The sequence below is a fragment of the Erpetoichthys calabaricus genome, chromosome 1 (assembly GCF_900747795.2).
Source record: "Erpetoichthys calabaricus chromosome 1, fErpCal1.3, whole genome shotgun sequence".
In the NCBI taxonomy this organism is placed as follows: domain Eukaryota; kingdom Metazoa; phylum Chordata; class Cladistia; order Polypteriformes; family Polypteridae; genus Erpetoichthys; species Erpetoichthys calabaricus.
The window spans coordinates 66,794,855-66,816,287 of NC_041394.2; the positions used below are offsets into that span (position 1 = coordinate 66,794,855).

Sequence of the window (21,433 nt, forward strand, 5' to 3'; positions counted from 1 at the left end):
CTCCAGTGCTCAGTGTAATGATGCTGGAAGTGTTGCAGCCCATCCAAACTGACTGGGGCCTCTCTGTCAAGAAGTCCAGGATCCAATTGCAGAGGGTGGTGTTCAGGCCCAACTTGCTCAGTTTTACAACCAGCTTTGGAGGGATGATTGTGTTGAAGGCAGAGCTAAAGTCTATGAATAGCATCCTGACATATGTGTCTTTTTTATCCAGATGTGTCAGGAAGAGGTGAAGGGCAGAGCATATGGCATCCTCAGTTGACCTGTTTGAGCGTTATGCAAATTGAAGAGGGTCAAGGGAGGCAGGGAGATTTAGTCTTTAGTCATGTGACATGACTAACCTTTCAAAGCACTTCATTATGATTGGCATGAGTGCAAATGGTCGGTAGTCATTCAGGCATGTCATTGATGACTTCTTCTGCACTGGTATGATGGTGGTCGACTTGAAGCATGCTGGGACTGACAACTGGCTCAGGGACTATAAAAGACTGTGAGAAACCCCAGACAAGTGAGCTGAGCTGGGAGGAAGGGTGGCAACGCGTCTGGGAGTGGAGGATTGTGATTAAGAAGTATTGGATATTATATGAGTAGTGTGGAGTGGAGGGTGCTTGGTGCACGTTATTATAATAAAAAAAATAAGTCTCGGACATTTACCTGGTGTTTGGCATGGTACCTGAGGGTTCAAGGGAGCAATAGCGCCCCCTACTGTTACAATATGTACTTGCTAACCTCCTTAAATACTCAAGGATAAACATTATTTGGTCCTGGTGATTTGCTTGAGTTCAGCCTATTTAATCTGAACAGTACTTCTATTCTAAAATTTCCAAAACTCTCAGTACATCCTGAGTAGTCCTTGTTGCTGCAGGGATGTGACCCACTTCCTCACATGTGAAGACTTCAGAAAAACACAAGTTTAGAGCATTTACTATTTCACTGTCAATATTTTAATTCCCCTTTACTATACACTTCCCCTCCTCCTTTACTGGTCTTTTTCTACTAAAATATTGAAAGAATCTTTTTGGGTTGTCTTCTGCCTTATATAAAATATTCCTCTTTAATTGCCATTTAGCCTCCCTAATATCCTTCTTAATGGTTACCCTCATGTTCTCATAAACCTTACGATTCATGTTCGATTTATTAGTCTAAAATGCCTTATAAAGCTGTTTTTTCTTTTGCAACTGGATCAGCTGGCATCTTCTTCAGATATAGACCTCATTGAAGACTGGCTCCTCCAAGCCATCCTCCAAAAAGTCCAACATCCAACAAGACATGCATTGCACTGGCCTCATTAATAAAATTTGGTTTTGGATAACTAAAACTGCTCAACCTTTTTTATTTAACCTAAATAATTTATTATAATTATTAAACTATAAAAATTAAAAGATTAAAGAAATAAAAGCAGTTATTTTACTTCTTCTGGCCCCTTAAACTCCTATAATACTCTCCATCTTGACTGTCTGCTGTTTGTCTTTCTTTGAAATTAACTTTACTTTTCCTTGCCTGCATTCCTAACTTCTGCATCTCTTATAACTTCCTTATTTTGGAGTGATCTGCTTACACCAATTGAACTCCTTCTTATAAATGAACCCTTACACTGTTTCCCTCTTATTTGCTTTACTTTCCTGAATGCTAAGAACTATTCTATCCAGTAAAACATTTTACATACTACTTCTTACTAAGAAAACTCCTTCTCTGTTACAAGTCAGCAGCTGCATTTCTAAATTTAACACTGTTAGTTCAGGCATTTGCCTCCTTTAAGACGCTTGTAAAATTAGCACTGACATACAAATACATCCATCCATCCATTTTCCAACCCGCTGAATCCGAACACAGGGTCACGGAGGTCTGCTGGAGCCAATCCCAGCCAACACAGGGCACAAGGCAGGAAACAATCCTGGGCAGGGTGCCAACCCACCGCAGGACACACAAATACAGTATGTTGAAAAAATTAAAAAGGAAGCAGCCTTAGACAAATGAAACAAAGCAGACTCATGAAACTATCCAAATGTGCAAACAAGTGCAAAGGAGTAAACTAAAATAACATTGCAGTGTTAAACCTGCTTTGGTGGGTGGTAGAGTGTATTCTGGCAGCACTGAGCACAAGGCAAAAAACAGCCCTGGACACTGTGCTGATCCATCAGAGGATCTACTCACAGAAACAGCCACATTTACAATTACACAGAATTAAATAGCAAACCCCAATCAACCTACCCAACACATCTTTGGAGGTATTGAAAGAAAACTGGTATACCACGGATGGAAATAATGTCTTAATATATTTAAATTAGCAAATGTTAAAATAACAGAGTCTGGCTTATCCAAAAAGATCAAGAAAGTTGATATGACAGTTCTTTCTAATGAGGAAGAACACAGGGGAATTTGAAGGTTATGAAAAGGAGTATCTATACTTTTTATTGTTCTTTTTAATTTTTTTTTCCAGAAGCAAAGAGCATTGATAAATCATATGCTCTTTAAAACATTTACTCAGTTGTGCGTGTGTTGTGTGTGTTTTTTTATCATTTTTGTATTACTGTTGTCAGCAGTTTATATCTAAAATAGTTGCTAATAGAATCATGGTGTCATGGTAATTAGCACTGCTCCCTTATACATCTAGATACTGGGTTGTTGTGGGTTTTACATGTTATCTCTGTGTGTGATTTCTCTGAATACTCTTAGAACATCCAGAAGATGTAGGGGCTAGATAAAATGGCAAGACTTAATTGGCCTGGAATGAGTGAGTGTTGGCTTGAGTGTGTCAAGCCAAGGTCTGACCCCCATCCAATGTTGATGACTCTTGCCTTATACCTAAGGGAACCAGTATAGACTCTGAGAAACTGCAATTGGATTACACAGGTCCAGGAAGGGGATTGATGGATGATCTCTTTATCACTCATTATTAAATAAAGAGCACTTTCAGAGTTTTTCAGAGTAATAGGAGGCTCTGCCCCCTGCTCGCTTCGCTCGCCAAACCCCAGGCAGGCACTACACATAAGCCAGTTCGCGGCTTTGCTGTTCATGTATGGGGAAGCTGAATATACAATTTAAACAGATTGTTATTTTCATGGGAATTGTTACATATGCATTAGCTCCGGCAGACCCCCATGACCCTGTAGTTAGGATGTAGCGGGTTGGATAATGGATGGATGGATGGATGGATGGATCGATGGATGGATGTTACATATGCATAATAAACATAAATATTTTACATTACAGCAAGTAATTAACCATAGTAAAAAAATAGTAAAACATAATAAATTGAAAGAAAATTATGTTTCATGTTGCGTTAGAGGTATTCGTTGTGTTATACATTTTCGTTCTGTTTGGCTTTGAAATTAACATGCAAATACTTTTTAAACTTACACTTTTACTGTAAAACCTCAATAAAAACAATATTTGGAATTACATTTTCATCAATATCGCATTGAATTTTGATTCCGTGTTTGGAGATACAGCGTGACAATGCAACGTATAACTGCCCATGAGTGAATATCTCGTTTCTTTCTCGACTTGAAAAAATCTCTTGGCAATAGTCTCGTCTTGTCTCAAGATTTTCTTTTATAATAGAGAGATTTTGGTCTGAATATACTGTAAATAGCGGCATTAATTTGTTTGTATAATACAAAATGTGTTTCCATTTTTGTTTGTATTTTGCAGTTTGGGGCCACCATAGAAAAGCCAGTCACCAATACAGTTATGTAGTGAAAGGACAAATGTAACATTTCAATCTGATGTCTTTACCTCTCTCAATGAAACACTCATTTCATCTGATGTTTTTTTTTTAAAACAAAGGAGTTGTTGAAATATTACTCTGCATTTTCATTCATTCAATTTGGCATTCATCAGCACAAGCTGAACATCATAAAATTTAAGCAGATGAAACAAATCTCTATCCAAAGGGTGACTCTAAAGCAGAAGAGGGCATGACACTACCCAACTTTCAATAACATTTTAGAATAAGCTTCCATCGCAAGGAAAAGGATACCTTGCACCCTTTATTGAGTAGCTGCGGTTGCTAGCTCCTCTCTCTTTCACTTGGGTGGAGGCTAAATTTTGTTTTGATTTGTTAAATTTGTCTTGACTGTATGGAATGTTATCTGTTTCTAATTAAAATTAATAAAAAAAGAAACAAATCTCATAGAATAAGTACAGATTAGTGTGTAGTTATGAACAGCAGACTTATAATAATGTCATGGTTTGCTTTTAATAGAAGTTTAAAATCTCATTATTTGACTTTAAACTTAAATATTCATTTTGGTATGTGCCTGATTGTTAAACAAATGCATAATTTATAAAGCTGTTCCAAAAAGAAAACATGTACTGTAACTTTTAACTATTTTATTAATCACTCTATTTTAAAGAATTAATTGTTATTGCTTGGGGAGAATACATTGACCTGTAAACTATTTTAGCTTGAGAAGCAGTAAATGGTAAATACTACACATGGTTAATATAAACCCTGGGAAATTTCTAGAAAATGAGATTAAACCACCTATCCTTTCTCAATTGTTCTATGTCTTTATACTGTATTCTGTATGGTGAATATCATTCTCTTCCAATTAGCAGCTTCCTGACATGGAGAAATTGATACCGGTCATTCTTATTTTAAGCGGTAAGTCAGAAAGAATCATTCAATTTATTTTTATATAAAACTAAGTTAATATGAAAAATGAAAAATGCTGAAATATCTATTTTGAAGTACTGGGTGCAAATGTATGTGTCATTAAGTGGATTAAGTTTAAAGACATGGAAAGAAAGACTCCATAAAACACTGAGATGTGCCAACCTGCAGCCACCAGTCCTAGTGGAAAGCCACATTCACTGGCCTTCTCTGTATCCTGGGTAATCTGCAATAATGGTGCTCAGCACATCTTTTAGAAGATCTAATTTGATAGTACATATATAGTTACCCAAACATATCCCAAATCATGTACTGAATGCATACCCTTTGGTTCAACTTTTGCTTATTTAGCACAAAAAAACTGGAGAGTTAACACTCAAACTAGGAAAACCAGTAAAGCTAGACTTATGTATATTTGGTAAATTTAATAATTAAATGGACTTTCAGACATATAACACTGACAGTATTGGAAAATGCTCTAATCTTACAATGATAGGGAAACAGGCAGAGGAGACGTTAACTTTAATGGCTTGATAATCCAAAAGACTTATTGGGGCCTCATTCAGGAACAAGCACTAACAGAAACATCCATGAAACACACAAATTAATCATAAAAATAGGCCATTACCTTTGCTATGATGACTTTCTTCAGGTGAACAAAGAGAGGCAACTCAGATGTGTGTCCTCAAGTAGTGGCTGTAGAGTGTCAACCATAAAATTGAAAGAACAAAAAAGAGTGTGACTTCTTATTACAGGTAAGCTGATAGTTTCTACAAAATATAACCCTGCATTGCCTTGTTAATTAAAATTGTGTTTCTAGCCAGCTTCAAAATCAAACTGAATTTTGAATGTGATGACAAATCTAGGATCTCTTTGAGGCTGAGTCAAAGTAAACTAGTAATTAAAATAGTCACATTCCGTTAGTTCTGATGCAAGAGTGAAACTTTAAAATTCATCACAAATGCAGTGCTTATGCATGTGTGCGTACGGATGTCAACATTTGAAAATAGAAGTGAAAGATGCAATACTAGGGGAGGAAATCTAAAACGTGAAATAGTATTCGATTTTATTTTAATAATGGGTATGCTTTTCTCATTCTGAGCTTGCAAAATCAATGAAAAATAAAGATATGTAATAGCCTGTGCTATGTAATCAAGATGTGTTTGTCAAGTTAAAAATAACAAACTTCAAGTACACCCTAGTAGGGTCTTCAAGTAGGGTGTTCCGAAATGTGCCTTAAACAAAATCATAGACTACTAGTCTTCTTGTTCAAAGACATACCATTGTGTTCAGAGTAATAGCAGTGTGTTTTTAAAAAAGTGAATAATATAATAGCTTTTATTTCCATATAAGCAAATGCACTGGGAACACCGCATATTCTATTCCAAATCAAAACATGAATAAAAATTTAACAAATTTATGTTATTCCTTTAAGTGAAGAAAAGGGCATGTTAGACTGTTAAAAAATAGCAGTGTCTGCATTCTTCTTTAGAAACTCAAAAATTCATTGTATAAACTGAAAAATGTTTCAAGATTTTGCTTTCCATTAAATAACTGAACTAATATTTAGTTGTATAACCACTGTTTCTGAGAACTGCTGCACATCTGTGTTGCATGGAGTTGACCAACTTCTGGCACCTGTGAACAGGTATTCCAGCCCAGGATGATTGGACTACATTCCACAGTTCTTCTGCATTTCTTGGTTTTGCCTCAGAAACAACATTTTTGATGTCACCCTACAAGTTTTCTATTGGATTAAAGTCTGTAGATTGGGATGGCCGCTCCATAATGTCAATCTTGTTGATCTGGAACCAAGATGTTGCTCGTTTACTGGTGTGTTTAGGGTTGTTGTCTTGTTGAGACACCATTTCAAGGGCATTTACTCTTCAGCATAAGGCAACATGACCTCTTCAAGTATTTTGACATATTCAAACTGATCCATGATCCCTTGTATGCGATAAATAGGCCCCACATCATAGTAAGAGAAACATCCCCATATCATGATGCTTGCGCCACCATGCTTCACAGTGTACTGTGGATTGAATTCAGTTTTTGGGGGGTCATCTGACAAACTGTCTGCGGCCCCTAGACCAAAAAAGGGTCAGTCCACAAAATGTTGCACCATTTCTCTTTAGGCCAGTCAATGTGTTCTTTGGCAAATTGTAACCTCTTTAACATGTATTTTTTTCCAGCAATGGGACTTTGTGGGGTCTTCTTGCTGATAGCTTGGCTTCATATATGCATCTTCTAATTGTAACAGTACTCACAGGTAACTTTAGACCTTCTTTGATCTTTCTGGAGCTGATCATTGGCTGAGTCTTTACCATTTTGGCAATTCTTGGTAGATTTCCATTTTCTTCCAAGTCTTTCAGGTTTTGGTTGCCATTTTAAAGCATTTGCAATCATTTTAGGTGAGCAACCTATCATTTTCTGCACCTCTTTATATGTTTTCCTCTTTCCAATCTAATTTTTAATCAAAGTATGCTGTTCTTCTGAACAATATCTGGAACAACCCATTTTATTCAGATTTTCAGAGAGAAATGCACTATAACCAGCATGTACAACATTTGCTGCCTTCCTTCCTTAAATAAGGGCCTTAATTGACACCTATTTGTTCACAGAATGAATGACTTCACTAACTGCTATTTTTTTTAATACACCCTTACAATTAATGATTCAGTTACACAGAATCAGCAGCATGCATATCATAACTGTTGGGTCTGTTGGTTTTCTATTACTCTACTACACTTACTAGTAAATTATTTGCCATGTAGAAATATAATTTCTACTAATAACAGTGATTGAACAGGTTAGTGATGACGGTCTGCTATTATTTTGAAAACAACTGTATATTTGTTATTTTATTGTTCTTTAAGGAGTTTTTGCTAGTATTTTCAATGTTTTGATACTTTGAATATAAAGTTATGTAATTATATATATATATATACTGTATATATACATATATATAATATATATATATATATATATATATATATATATATATATATATATATATATATATATATATATATATATTTTACAAAGTATGTAATTAAGGCATTTACATTCACAGCATCTTGAATAAAAAATATTTATATACCGGCAAAAAAACAAAGTATTAGTGTTCGATCCTGCCATCTGTGGCAACTATGACAGAAAAATCAGTTTTAGCAACAGACACGATGGCTATCCCAAGCACTTGGCGCACCAGTCTGGCTTAGTTTGACTGTAGTTGCCGATGTTGAGATTCAATTTACCACTACTTTTCAATATCTATAGACCTCTGTCAGGTGTTTCTGACTTTTGACAGTATTTTAGCTCAGTTTCTTTTCTTCTTTTTAACTATGCAACCCAGCCACAAGGGATGCAAACCCAGCCACAGAGGATGCACAAAGCAGTGCGTTTCTTCATGCCAGTCCCAAGCCTGGATAAATGGGGAGAGTTATGTCAGGAAGTAAAAAAGGGACAGAAAGTGGTGATTGGAGCGGATTTCAATGGACATGCTGGGGAAGGGAACAGAGGAGATGAGGAGGTGATGGGTAGGTATGTTGTGAAAAAGAGGAATGAAGAAGGTCAGAGGATAGTGGATTTTGCCAAAAGGATGGAAATGGCTGTGGTGAATACGTATTTTAAGAAGAGGGAGGAACATAAGGTGACGTACAAGAGTGGAGGAAGATGCACACAGGTAGATTATAGCTTTTGCAGGAGGGTCAATCTGAAGAAAATTGGAAACTAAAAAGAGGTGGCAGGAGAAAGCGTAATTAGACAGCATGGGATGGTGGTCGATAGGATGACGTTGAAGATCAACAAGAGGAAGAGACTGAGGGCAGAGCCAAGGATCAAATGGTGGAAGTTGAAAAAGGAAGACTGCAAGGTTGAGTTTAGGGAGGAGGTGAGACAGGCACTGGGTGGTAGTGAAGAATTACCAGACAGTTGGGAAACTACAGCAGATGTAGTAAGGGTGACAGCAAGAAGTGTGCTTGGCGTGACATCTGGACAGAGGAATGAGGAAAAGGAAACCTGGTGGTGGAATGGGGAAGTACAGGAGAGTAAACAGAGGAAGAGGATGGCAAAGAAGAAGTGGGATAGTCAGAGAGATGCAGAAAGTAGACAAGAGTACAAGGAGATAAGGCGCAAGGTGAAGAGAGAGGTGGCGAAGGCTAAAGAAAAGGCATATGATGAGTTGTGTGAGAGGAAGAAAAGGACCTGTACCAATTGGCTAGACAGAGGGAGCAAGCTGGGAAAGATGTGCAGCAGGTTAAGGTGATAAAGGATAAAGATGGAAATGTACTCATAAGCGAGGAGAATGTGTTGAGCAGATGGAAAGAGTACTTTGAGTGGCTGATGAATGAACAGAATGAGACAGAGAAGAAGTTGGATGATGTGGAGATAGTGAATCAGGAAGTGCAAAGGATTAGAAAGGAGGAAGTGAGAACAGCTATGAAGAGGATGAAGAATGGAAAAGCCGTTGGTCCAGATGACATACCTGTGGAGGTGTTTAGGAGAGATGGTAGTGGAGTTTTTAACCAGATTGTTTAATGGAATCTTGGAAAGTGAGAGGATGCCTGAGGAGTGGAGAAGAAGTGTATTGGTGCCGATATTTAAGAAAATGAGGGATGAGCCGGACTGTAGTAACTACAGGGGGATAAAATTGATGAGCCACAACATGAAGTTATAGGAAAGATTAGTGGAAGCTAGGTTAAGAAGTGAGGTGATGATTAGTGAGCAGCAGTATGGTTTCATGCCAAGAAAGAGCACCACAGATGCGATATTTGCTCTGAGGATGTTGATGGAGAAGTATAGAGAAGGCCAAAAGGAGTTGCATTGCGTCTTTATGGACCTGGAGAAAGCATGTGACAGGGTGCCTCAAGAGGAGCTGTGGTATTGTATGAGGAAGTCGGGAGTGGCAGAGAAGTATGTAAGAGTTGTACGGGATATGGTCTGTGGTAGGAGTGACGGATGCATTCAAGGTGGAGGTGGGATTACATCAGGGATCAGCTCTGAGCCCTTTCTTATTTGCAATGGTGATGGACTGGTTGACAGACGAGATTAGACAGGAGTCCCCGTGGACTATGATGTTTGCTGATGACATTGTGATCTGTAGCGATAGTAGGGAACAGGTTAAGAAGACCCTAGAGAGGTGGAGATATGCTCTACAGAGGAGAGGAATGAAGGTCAGTAGGAACAAGACAGAATACATGTGTGTAAATGAGAGGGAGGTCAGTAGAATGGTGGGGATGCAAGGAATAGAGTTGGTGAAGGTGGATGAGTTTAAATGCTTGGAATCAACAGTACAGAGTAATGGGGATTGTGGAAGAGAGGTGAAAAAGAGTGCAGGCAGGGTGGAATGGGTGGAGAAGAGTGTCAGGAGTAATTTGTGACAGACGGATATCAGCAAGAGTGAAAGGGAAGGTCTACAGGACGGTAGTGAGACCAGCTATGTTATATGGGTTGGAGACAGTAGCACTGACCAGAAAGCAGGAGACAGAGCTGGAGGTAGCAGAGTTAAAGATGCTAAGATTTGCATTGGGTGAGACAAGAATGGATAGGATTAGAAATGAGTACATTAGAGGGTCAGCTCAAGCTGGACGGTTGGGAGACAAAGTCAGAGAGGTGAGATTGTGTTGGTTTTCCACATGTGCAGAGGAGAGATGCTGGGTATATTGGGAGAAGGATGCTAAGGATAGAGCTGCCAGGCAAGCAAAAAAGAGGAAGGCATAAGAGAAGGTTTATGGATGTGGTGAGACAGGACATGCAGGTGAAGGGTGTAACAGAACCAGATACAGAGGACAGAAAGACAACGGGAGCAGCCAAAAGAAGAAAAAAGAAGGTGCTTTTATGGTGGCCATTTTCTACTGCTTTGCAAAAAATTAAAATCTGAGTAAGGGTGATTTTTTTACAGTATATTTAGTCTATACATTTTAACATTTCTATTTGTAGATTGGGTTAATTTATCAAATAAAGTACTCGATGCCTCATGTATAGTGCCTAGCGTAAAGTATACACTAAAACATGGCATAAGGACAAAACTAGAAACGTGCATACACACAAAAATTCAGATGCATAAAACTGTGCATAAGCAAAGTTTAACATACTTTCCCTTTATAAATCTTAGTCACAATGCACATACATGTAACCCACAGCCCCACCCATATGTTTAATTATTAACAGTATACATTATTGAATTCAGTCAGTCATTTTCCAACCCGCTATATCCTAATACAGGGTCACAGGGGTCTGAAATGAAGTTGATAATTTATCTATAAAATGTAATATACATACTTTAGTGCATTTCATCATAGAAATGATATCAAACATACATCCTAGTATTCTAATAGCACACAGCTCCAAAAGGATTGCTCTTGGAAATCTAAATTGATTTAGAAGCCAGCCACCATCATTGGACTCAAAATTAGTATGATCTGTAAACATGTGCTCACTTCTAATTTTTCCATTTGCGATGTCTTCTAACATTGCTAAAGCAGCCATGGTAGTAGAAATAGTTTGACAATTCCATACAACACTGTATTATTATAGATTGATTACAATCAAGTGACTTAAATTTATAAACAATTTGCAATTAATTTTGGTGTATTTGATAAAGCCCCCATCATGGATGCAAATCTAAAAAAGAAAGGGAAACCACACAGAAACAGTAGAACTGTCTTTGATGCTGGGTGTCACCCATTTACAAAAATGAGCAGAAATGTGCGTACACATGGTCTGTTTTGCCATAAAATTGCTTGTAGCTTTACAACAAGTTTACTTTTATTTGTCTTGATGTAAGTGTGGAAGCAGGTTTATGCAACATTTTTGTGCGCATGCACCGTTATATATGAGGCCCCTGATGAGTAAGACTATTTTGCTTGTTTGTGTGCCATTTGTAATATTAGCAAGAAATAAAAAAATAGAAAACAATGTTCTGAAGTTAAAAATCAACTTAATAATTTTGAAAAAGTCCATTTAAATATCCAAATTGATGGGAGAAAATTCAAGACATTAATTTATGTTTTAAAAATCAGACCTACAGTTTTTAAGACTAATATATTGCTGCATGCAACGCGAAATGCATTTAGGCAAATAAATAACTTAGTTTGAGTCATCTTTGCTTGTGGTGTTTTTATAAAGTAAACCCTAATTACTTGTTTTCAGTTTTTACTTATTTACACAAATATCATGAGATGCATGTTTTTCAAATAAGCTAATATTTTTGTTTACAGCTATTATCTATTTTTGAACATTTCTTGCTTAAACCCTGACTTAATTTGCTTAAGGATGTTAATTTTTTCTCATTTTAAGCTTTATCATTTTTCTTTATATTAAAGGAAATGTATCTTATTTTAGAAAATCTTACCAATTCCATTTTCTCACGCACTGTCAGATAATTTTGCTACTTTAATTCCATTTTCTTGCACAACAGGGATGTTGTATCTTAAATTTAAAGGGGCAAAATATGTACTGCATAAAACATAGTCTGGGGTTGAAAGTAAGACTGCCAGGTCTTCTGATTTTATGCAGAAAAGTCAAACTTATTTGGACTTTTTTGACATCACCACTTTATTTGTAATGTTTTTCTTTTGCATGCTGCTTTCTGATATTTTTTTCTACTTGAACTATTATTAATTTTCTTTGTTGTGTGCTGTTAGCAGTTGCTTTGACATTCTGGCACACCAGGGAGTGAAGCTGGTCAATCCAGGAGCAACAATAAGGGCCACTGCTGGTTTCTGGGCCTCGTATTTCCCAAGTTTTTTTGCTTCATATAATTGAGGCACAACGTTCATGTTGCATATTTTCTCAATAAATGTCTATTGAAGTCATACAAAACTACAAAGTTCTCCCAGTTCCTCACTAATTTACCTTTTTAGTTTCTTTTTCCCATCTGTGCCTTTTCTTGAGTCTGATTTTTAAATCTACTATAGTAACTTCTGGACTTATAGAATAAGTAAATATCTTAACATTTGTCAGAGTATTAAAGTGATTTGTATATTGATTAAAATACGAAGCAGGTAAATTAAATAAAACTAGCCAATGGTGTATTCAAGCAACAGGGTAACACATGAAAAGATCTGTAAAAATGAAGTTCCTTTTTAATTTTTGCAATTCAATATGTTGTAGATCTGAACATGTGGTCCATGTGGTTCTTGAAAAACTTCAAAACAGGAAAAACATTTCATAATGATTGTTTTGTCCAATTTATTTACAGCTGAATGAATCACAGTTATTGTACATCACATTTATTGCTTTTTGTCAATTGTTTAACTTTTTGTATTCCAGACTTCATATTGCTTATTTCCTGCAGTGAAACAGATTTTTATTTTGTATCAACCCCCATGTCATGGAATGCGGCTCAGAGTTTCTGTAGAAGTAACAACTTGGATCTGGTAACTGTTACAGATCAAGAGATGAATCAGCAGCTTTTAAACATTTCAAAACATTATTATTATTATTATTATTATTATTATTATTATTATTATTATTTCTGGATTGGGCTCTATCATGAGAAAGACATCTGGCAGTGGTCTAATGGAGAAATCCCAAATTATTACAACTGGAAAAGGAACTTGTTTTGTGCTTATGCAAAGATGGACGGCTCCTGGATGGATTCATCCTGTGATGTTTTGAAGCCTTTCATGTGCTACAAAGGTACAAAATATGTAAATTTTTACTTCGTAAAATTGATAAAATTGTAATATTTAATACTATTATAAATTTATAAACATTTTTTTCTAATTAAAATGTTTTATTTTTAAATAAATCCTTATTCAGGTATTTTAATATCTTTCAGTATTATAAATATATTTCAAATATTGCATTAACATCTTAATAGTTCCACCAATCAAACAAAAATAAATTTGATTTTCTAATATTGTCTTAAGTGCGTTCACATATAATGTGAAAAGCACCTACTGCTATTGTCATGTCTGTCTGACTCTGAAACAATTTTGCTTCCTGTGGACTCATTTTGTTGAAATTTGTCATTTATTCTTCAAGGAAATTTGTCAAGATACTTCAGTTTTCATAGAAAATTGCTTCTCATACAGCACACTGTTCACAGATTTGAAATTTCAAAATCTCTTATTCAAAAGTATTGGCAGATATGCAGACTTGTCTATCTTAAAACAGAAACTTTCTGTGCAACTTCATTTATGGATTAATTTACTGTTTCATTTTTTTTCTGAGAGAGCTAGCTTCAACTGCATTTTGAGAAAAGGAATTATGCAAGACTAGAGTAAATAAATATCTCCTTAGCATTTTACATTATACTTAAAACAACCTCATGACTGCATTATGTGCACCTTAATGATTCATTATTTCTCTGACACTATAACATATCAGCAAATCTCCAGAACAGGGGCCTCATGTATAAACAGTGCATCTGCACAAAAATGTTGGGTACGCCTGCTTCCACACTTACATCACGATGTATAAAAACTAAACTTGGCATAAAGTCACACACATTCTCACAGAAGCCTCCAACCTTACATACACACTTTCTGCTCGGTTTTGCAAACTGGTGTTACCCAGTATCAAAGCAGTGATGTAGTTTCTGTGTGGTCTCCATTTTTTCGGATTCACTGGAGCAGTATTTATCAAATCCACCAAAATTAATTGCAAATCGTTTACAAATTTAATTAATTTGATTGTAATCATTATGTAACCACAATAAAAAAAATAAAACAAAAGTTTAGAAACACAAATTCAAATGTGTGAAGCACATAATTTCCTGCATACTTATCAGGACTTGACTCTCAAAAACAAGTACTCAAATTACACCAGAAAACATATGAAAAAAGACCCAAATAACAAAAACACTGAGACCGTTAGACAGAAAAGAGAGGTCACCTGCCATCATGGCCTATACAGACAATCAAGTTATGGGGCAGGTGTCTACTGATTGTTGGTTGAGAGGCTACATAGACAAGAGATTGTCAAGACCAACGCTGTAGGTGCAGACCTCAAGCGGCAGGTTCCTCTGTGACATCTTTCAGGAACCTGCAGCTGGAGGAGAGAAGGGAGAGTCTTGGTATTCAGTACCCTTGAAAATCTGAATACTATCCTGCTAGATAACAAATAGTACTGTAGGAAGTGCTCTGAGAAATAATTCACCTCAGAAAAAGTGAATAACGCTGGGTTTATGTGGCAGGCAGTACCTTTGGCAGATTGAATATTCATTCTAGTAGATGAAGTCTGAATAGCCTGTTTAACACTACATGCAATATCACCTTTCACTTAGAACTAAAGCTTTGCTACAGTTACAGTGATAACCAACATAAACTTGTGGCTTTGGTGATTTCCGCTTATTTTAGTCTTTCCACTCTTTTAAATTACGTGTTAGACCTGTGTGAACCATGATGTTTTCTTTTTATTTGTTAAGTGCTTGCACTTCAAGTTTCTGTAGTACTTATTAACATCTGAAGAGTCAGGCATTTCTCTGTTCACATATTTTATAAAAAAAACTATTATATGATCATAGAAGTCTGTCAGTTTTCTGGAAAAGGAATCAAGCAGACAAAAAACAAAGATAGGATCCTATACTGTGTCAGCCACCATTGGAAAAGCATATATTTGTGTGACTTTGTTTAAAAGTTTACTCTAACAGAAGCAACAAGAAGGCTGGTCGTCCATTTTTCTAGATGCATTGTTGATGCGTACAGATACATCATTTCTTGATATTTACCTCAGCTACATTTTCTTAACTTTTCCTTTAAATAAGGCAATGTTTTCTTATTTTATGCTTTTGTTTGAAACTAGTAGACTTCATGCCATTTACTTGCTATTCCTTTGGAAGAATTCCACTGATTGTAAAGATACTATTGATTCCCAAGTCACCAGCTTTTGGAGCTGTGTGGAGGCAAATGTGTAGAGTGATCTTGGAAATTTTGTCTAATGTCTTCACTGTTTGTTGAAGGCTTGTGGCCTATCTTAGTAACATCCACTGCCCCCTTCAACCACCCCAAACCAACCGCTTTCTGGTAACCTTATCAATTGTGTTATTTCATTAGCTAAATCGACCTTGGTGTCGTGCTGCCTGTTATGCAGATCTTTTAATCAAATCAGAACACTTGTGGCAGAAATCATCATCTTAATTAAATAAAGAAATGTATCCTATATCAGTACAAATCAGTAATCAGGCAGGAGAAAAGCTGTTCATTGTATCTTTTAATTACTCCTCGTCAAAATGCCTTAGAGGGAACATTCAGTCAGCTACAGCATGATCAGAATGGTCACACAATGAAAGCAGAAACTCATGCTTATTGATAACTGAATTTACATAACAGTGCTGATTAATGCTTACATATCATACTCTTGATTGGTTAAAAAACATAAGGTGCTTTAGCATAGAGCAAAATGAGCCTAAATAAAAGTGTTTCTCCATTAGACTTTCTCCATCTGTTTAGACATTACCCATGAAATCTCTGTGTATGTGACAAGTATCCAGTTTTATTGTTTATAGGATATCTGCTGATCTCTTAATCATAGATTTGGTGTATTACATCAACCTGCTCCTGGTACATTCTTGTCTTTGTTGTTCAGTTCATCTGAACAGGTCTCTAACATGTATTAAAGGATGGGAAAAAGTTGTCAAGTTACATAAAACCCTGATCAATAGTCTTCTGTGTTCTAGCTAGCCTTCTTTTTCTTTGGCCTTCCATTTCTCTTTATATTTTGTTCTTCTATGAGTCTCCAGTTTTCCCTTGACCAACATGCAAATCAACCTTCAGTACTTTTTACTCAAACATCAGAGGATTTGTAGTGAGGGCTCTGGATGGAATATTTGTGATTTTTAACAATTCATCTAATCAGTAAAAAAACTGATAATTAATGTTCAACAGACCTTAAATTTTATTTCTTAACTTCAAGTAAAAATAAGTTGTGGTTCACCCCGCATGTCTTGCATGTAACCAGAGAGTGCTGTTGGATTCCCTTGTTACATGGTTGTTTTGCCTGACCTCAAAATGCTTGCTGAGTGTAATGTTATATCACCAAAAGTACTCCTGGGTCCCATATAAAAGAAGTCACCTCACCTCACTCTGGGCTTTGGAGTCAGGAAAGGAGGAGGTCAAAGCTTGCCTGGGAGGGGTGGAGGAGAAAGAAAAGCACTTAAGAAGAACTTGTATGACTTGTGAATTTGTGTGAAGTCATTTCTTTAAATAGCAAAAAAGCTTTTGAACTGAGACTGGTGTAAAATGCAGTTGAATCTGGAGTTTGAAGCACATATATATACATACAGTGGAACCTCGGGTCACAACCTTAATTCGTTCCAAAACTTTGGTCGTGACCCGAAGTAATTTTCCCCATAGGACTGTATGCAAATACAATTAATCCATTCCGGACCATACGAACTGTATGAAAATATATTTTTTTAAAGACTTTTAAGCACAAAAATAGTTAATTATACCATAGAATGCACAGTGTAATAGTAAACTAAATGTATAAACATTGAATAACACTGAGAAAACCTTGAACAGAGAAAACATTGCAAGAATTCACGGTATAGCCTTACGAACCACTCACTGTAAACACTTTTTTAATGAGTTTTAAGCACAGGGAAAAAAATGAACATTTGAAAAATCCGTAATTTATACAAAAACTAAACATAAACAACCAAGAAAACTAACCTTGCATAAGTTGAGTTCTGGCATGAAGGAAGTGAGGAGGAACTGGGTGGAGAGGATGTTACAGTTTTGAGGGAGAGTTTGGCTCCGCGATGGAGGGATGTTCTCCTTCAGGTGTTTTCTCTCTTGTGATTTCTTGGGTTTCTGGTGTTTTTAGCTGTTTAACTGGTGGATCACACTTCATGAAATAGTGGTCTAATATGACTTGCCTTTTCCTACACATTCAAATTTTTTTCGGAAATGCGAGACGACATTGTCGTGCATCATGTTTATCACTCTGCTCATAACCGCTTTGTTAGGGTTTTTCTTCTCAAAAAAATCCTGGCACTCATTCCATTTTTCCATGATGGCTTTTATCGCATCACTTTTTATAACCGCCCATTCCTCTTCTTCCCCTGAGGACTGCTCCTCGGTGAGCAACCTATGCTGCTCCTGCTGGAGTTCAGCGAGTTCCCCTATCGTCAGCTCCTCCTTGTGATCCACGACCAGCTCCTCGATGTCCTCATTGCCACTTCAAGACCCATGCTCTTGCCCATGGACACAATCTCATCCACAATAGGAGGCTCAAAGCTTTCTAAATCCTGTTCAGAAACGCATTCAGGCCAAAGTTTCTTCCAGGCCGAGTTAAAGGTCCGGTATGTGACGTCTTCCCAGGCTTTATCAATGAGGTTGATGCAATGAACAATATTAAAATGGTGCTTCCAGAACTCCGTCAGGGTCAAAGACGTCTCCTTGGTCACATTGAAACAACTGGCGAATAGTCCTTTGGTGTACAGCTTCTTAAAGTTTGAAATAACCTGCTGGTCCATGGGCTGCAGAAGAGGAGTCATGCTGGGGGGGAGGAACACGACCTTAATAAAGTCGTACTCCTCGACCATATCATCAACCAAATTTGGAGGGTGTTCCGGTGCATTGTCTATCAGAAGAAGGCATTTTTTAGGCAGAGTATTCTCTTCAAGATATTGCTTCACGGCGGGAGCAAAAGCCTCGTGCAGCCATTCCAAAAACAAGGTTCTTGTGACCCAACCCTTCGTGTTTGCCCTCCACATCATGGGCAGTCTGGCTTTGTTTACATTGTGCTGCTTGAAAGCATGAGGGTTCTCAAATTGGTAAACGACTAGCGGCTTGATTTTTACGTCGCCACTAGCATTAGCACACAGCAAAACGGTTAACCTCTCCTTCATTGGTTTATAGCTGGGCATAGCCTTCTCTTCCTGGGTAATGTAGGTCCTCTTTGGCATCCTCTTCCAGAACAATCTGGTCTCCTCACAGTTGAACACTTGTTGCAGGATGTAGCCTTCATCCTCCACTAATTTTATGAAATTTTTCACAAATTCTTTCACAGCTTCAGCGTTGGAACTAGCATGCCTTACCACACTATGAATGCCACTTCTCTTGCAAAACTTTTCAAACCATCCTCTACTGGCTTTAAATTCCTCACTTTCGCCACTCGTAGAAGGATAGTTTTGCAGCAGATCGCCATGAATCTTTCTGGCTTTCTCGCATAACATCGCCTCACTTACGCTATCCCTTGCAAGTTGCTTCTCGTTCAGCCTCACTAGCAAGAGTTTTTCCACCTCTTCCAGCACTTGAGGCCTCTGCCTGGTTAACACTGTAACTCCTTTTGCAACATCAGCTGCTTTAATGGCCTCTTTCTGCTTTAGAATAGCCGAAATCTTAGATTTTGACTTCTTGCACTCAGCTGCAAGATCAGTAACACGAACGCCACGCTCATACATTTCAATAATTTCTTTCTTTAATTCGATTTCAATTTTCTTCGAACCTTTCTTCTCACCAACACTACCACTCTTCACTTGCTTAGAGGCCATGGTTAACTGCAAAATTAATGCAAAAGTACACAAAATAGAGCACAAAAAGTTTACAGCGAAAGCACGCATGTCTGACCGAGAACAATGTACAGGGAGAGACTGAACACGTGTGGAGATCATCGGCGCGTATGAACCGGAAGGGAAACAAAATAGAGCACAAAGAGTTCACAGCAAAAGCACGCACGTCTGACCAAGAACAATGTACAACACGTGCAGAAATCATCGGAGTGTACAAACCGTAAGGGAAACTGGCTTGTTCGTCAACCGAGTGTGTGGTCGTGAACAGATGCAAAAGTTTGGCGAACTTTTTGGTCTTAACCCGATTTGTACGTGTTCCGAAACGTTCATGAATTGAGGTTCCACTGTACATACATACATATACATATTGTAAGAAAGGCGTTATATAGCGCCTGCCCAACACAGATTGGACACAGGAGGCACGTGTAAAATAAACAAACTTTTATTTTTCTTGGTCTGTAGGCTACACCTTCTTTGTACCCACAGACACAACACAGTCCCAAGCACTAAGCACACAAGTGAAGCAAAGCACTCTTCTCTCTCTCTGGAACCACCACTCCTCCCAGGCAACCTTGTTCTCCTCCACCTGACTCTGGCCGCTGAGTGGTTGTCGCTGGCTCCTTTTTATTGGGTACCCAGAAGTGCTCCAGGTGCTTGATTGGCGACATCCGGCTGCACTTCCGGGTAAGGTGAAACCAGTGCCCAAAAGGAGCGAGCAGCTCCTGCTGCAGCACCCCATGGCAGCGCCTGCAGAACCCCACAGAGTTGCACAGAACTCCAACCCACATGAAGCCCTGGGGGAGTCCCAGGCACCGCTGCAACCCAGGGAGGCTGCCATCTAGTGTCCGGGGGAGATACTGTGCTTCCCACCCTTGTCCCCCTGGCAGATGTGGTGAAGGGGCGTCCTGGCCAGGCATGGGCCCTGGCCATCCGTCACAATCTATAATAATAAAAGGCAAAGCCCTCACTGACTGACTGACTCACTGACTCACTCATCACTAATTCTCCAACTTCCCGTGTAGGTGGAAGGCTGAAATTTGGCAGGCTCATTCCTTACAGCTTACTTACAAAAGTTAGGCAGGTTTCATTTCGAAATTCAAAGCGTAATGGTCATAACTGGAACATATTTTTTGTCCATACACTGTAATGGAGGAGGTGGAGTCACGTATCGCGTCATCACGCCTCCTACGTAATCACGTGAACTAAAAACAAGGAAGAGATTTACAGCACGAGTCACACGCGGGAACGAAGGTAAATGACGTTAATTTTTGACTGTCTTTTAATACTGCGTAAGCATACATATTAACACATGTGCAATTAAACGTGTGCATTTACGGGGTGATTTCTCAGGCTTAAAAGCTCACCTTTTATCAAACGCGGGAACAAAGGTAACTGACGTTGTTCACTGTCTTTTAATACTGTGTAACCATACATATTAACACATGTGCAATTAAACGTGTGCATTTACGGGCTGATTTCTCAGGCTTAAAAGCTTGCCTTTTACTAAAAAGGTAAATGCAAAACTATTTTCAATCAGTTTATTGAAACGCTCCCGTTAAGGATTGCAATAACATATTCGCGAGATAAAAGAACGAAGTAGGGGGAAATGGAGGAAGAGCCGCAAACAGCTAAGAGCAAAAAATTAATTAAACAATTGAGAACGGAGCGAGTTAAGCATACAAGCATGTTCATAAGGGAAAGAAAGCACGGTGTAAAACGTAAGTTTAAATTAAGTTTATAGAAACGCTCCCGCTGCGGATTGCAATAACATATTCGCGAGATAAAAGTTTAATGAGAACACACGAGGTATAAATGAACCACACGGCGTGGCGCAACGTTAGGGGCAACAGTTTCAACCATTCTATGATCTGCTTCTCGCAACTGAAAGACGGCACATGGCGGATGTTAGTCGACTTGCTGACCGCAACGTTAGGGGCTTCAACTATGGCGCTGACGCCATATCTCAGTGCCAACACTTTGCAGACTGTACTTAAAAGACACGCCCTCCTCACTGGACAGTTAAAAACACCAATGAAACTAACGATGACATCAAGTATTACCCAATCAAAACTAGGAAAGGAGGCATCTTCATAAAATGCGTGTGGGATGATTTGCATGAGACGCTGCTTTAAAAAAAAAATGATAAAAAAAATACGGGATAAATCCCGTCCAGTATTGATTCAAAACGGGACGCGCAATTTCATTCTCAAACGCGGCACGATTCCATATTTTAAAGGACGGGTGGCAACCCTACAGTGCCAGGTAACCACCCATACAATCACATTGTGATTCAGACTAGAAATGCAATGAATGTAATTACCCCGATCTACATACAAGGCGAAAGTCTTGCAACA

The 21,433-nt window shown here is 38.0% G+C and overlaps 1 protein-coding gene across 1 annotated transcript in view; it reads left to right on the forward strand.

Moving 5' to 3' along the window:
* Positions 1-21,433, forward strand: part of LOC114668068 (secretory phospholipase A2 receptor-like) — a 266,594-nt gene that overhangs the window by 212,209 nt on the left and 32,952 nt on the right. The window contains exon 3 of the mRNA XM_051921232.1: positions 12,890-13,258. Coding sequence (XP_051777192.1) covers positions 12,890-13,258 — 369 coding nt within the window. The remainder of the gene's footprint in view (positions 1-12,889; positions 13,259-21,433) is intronic.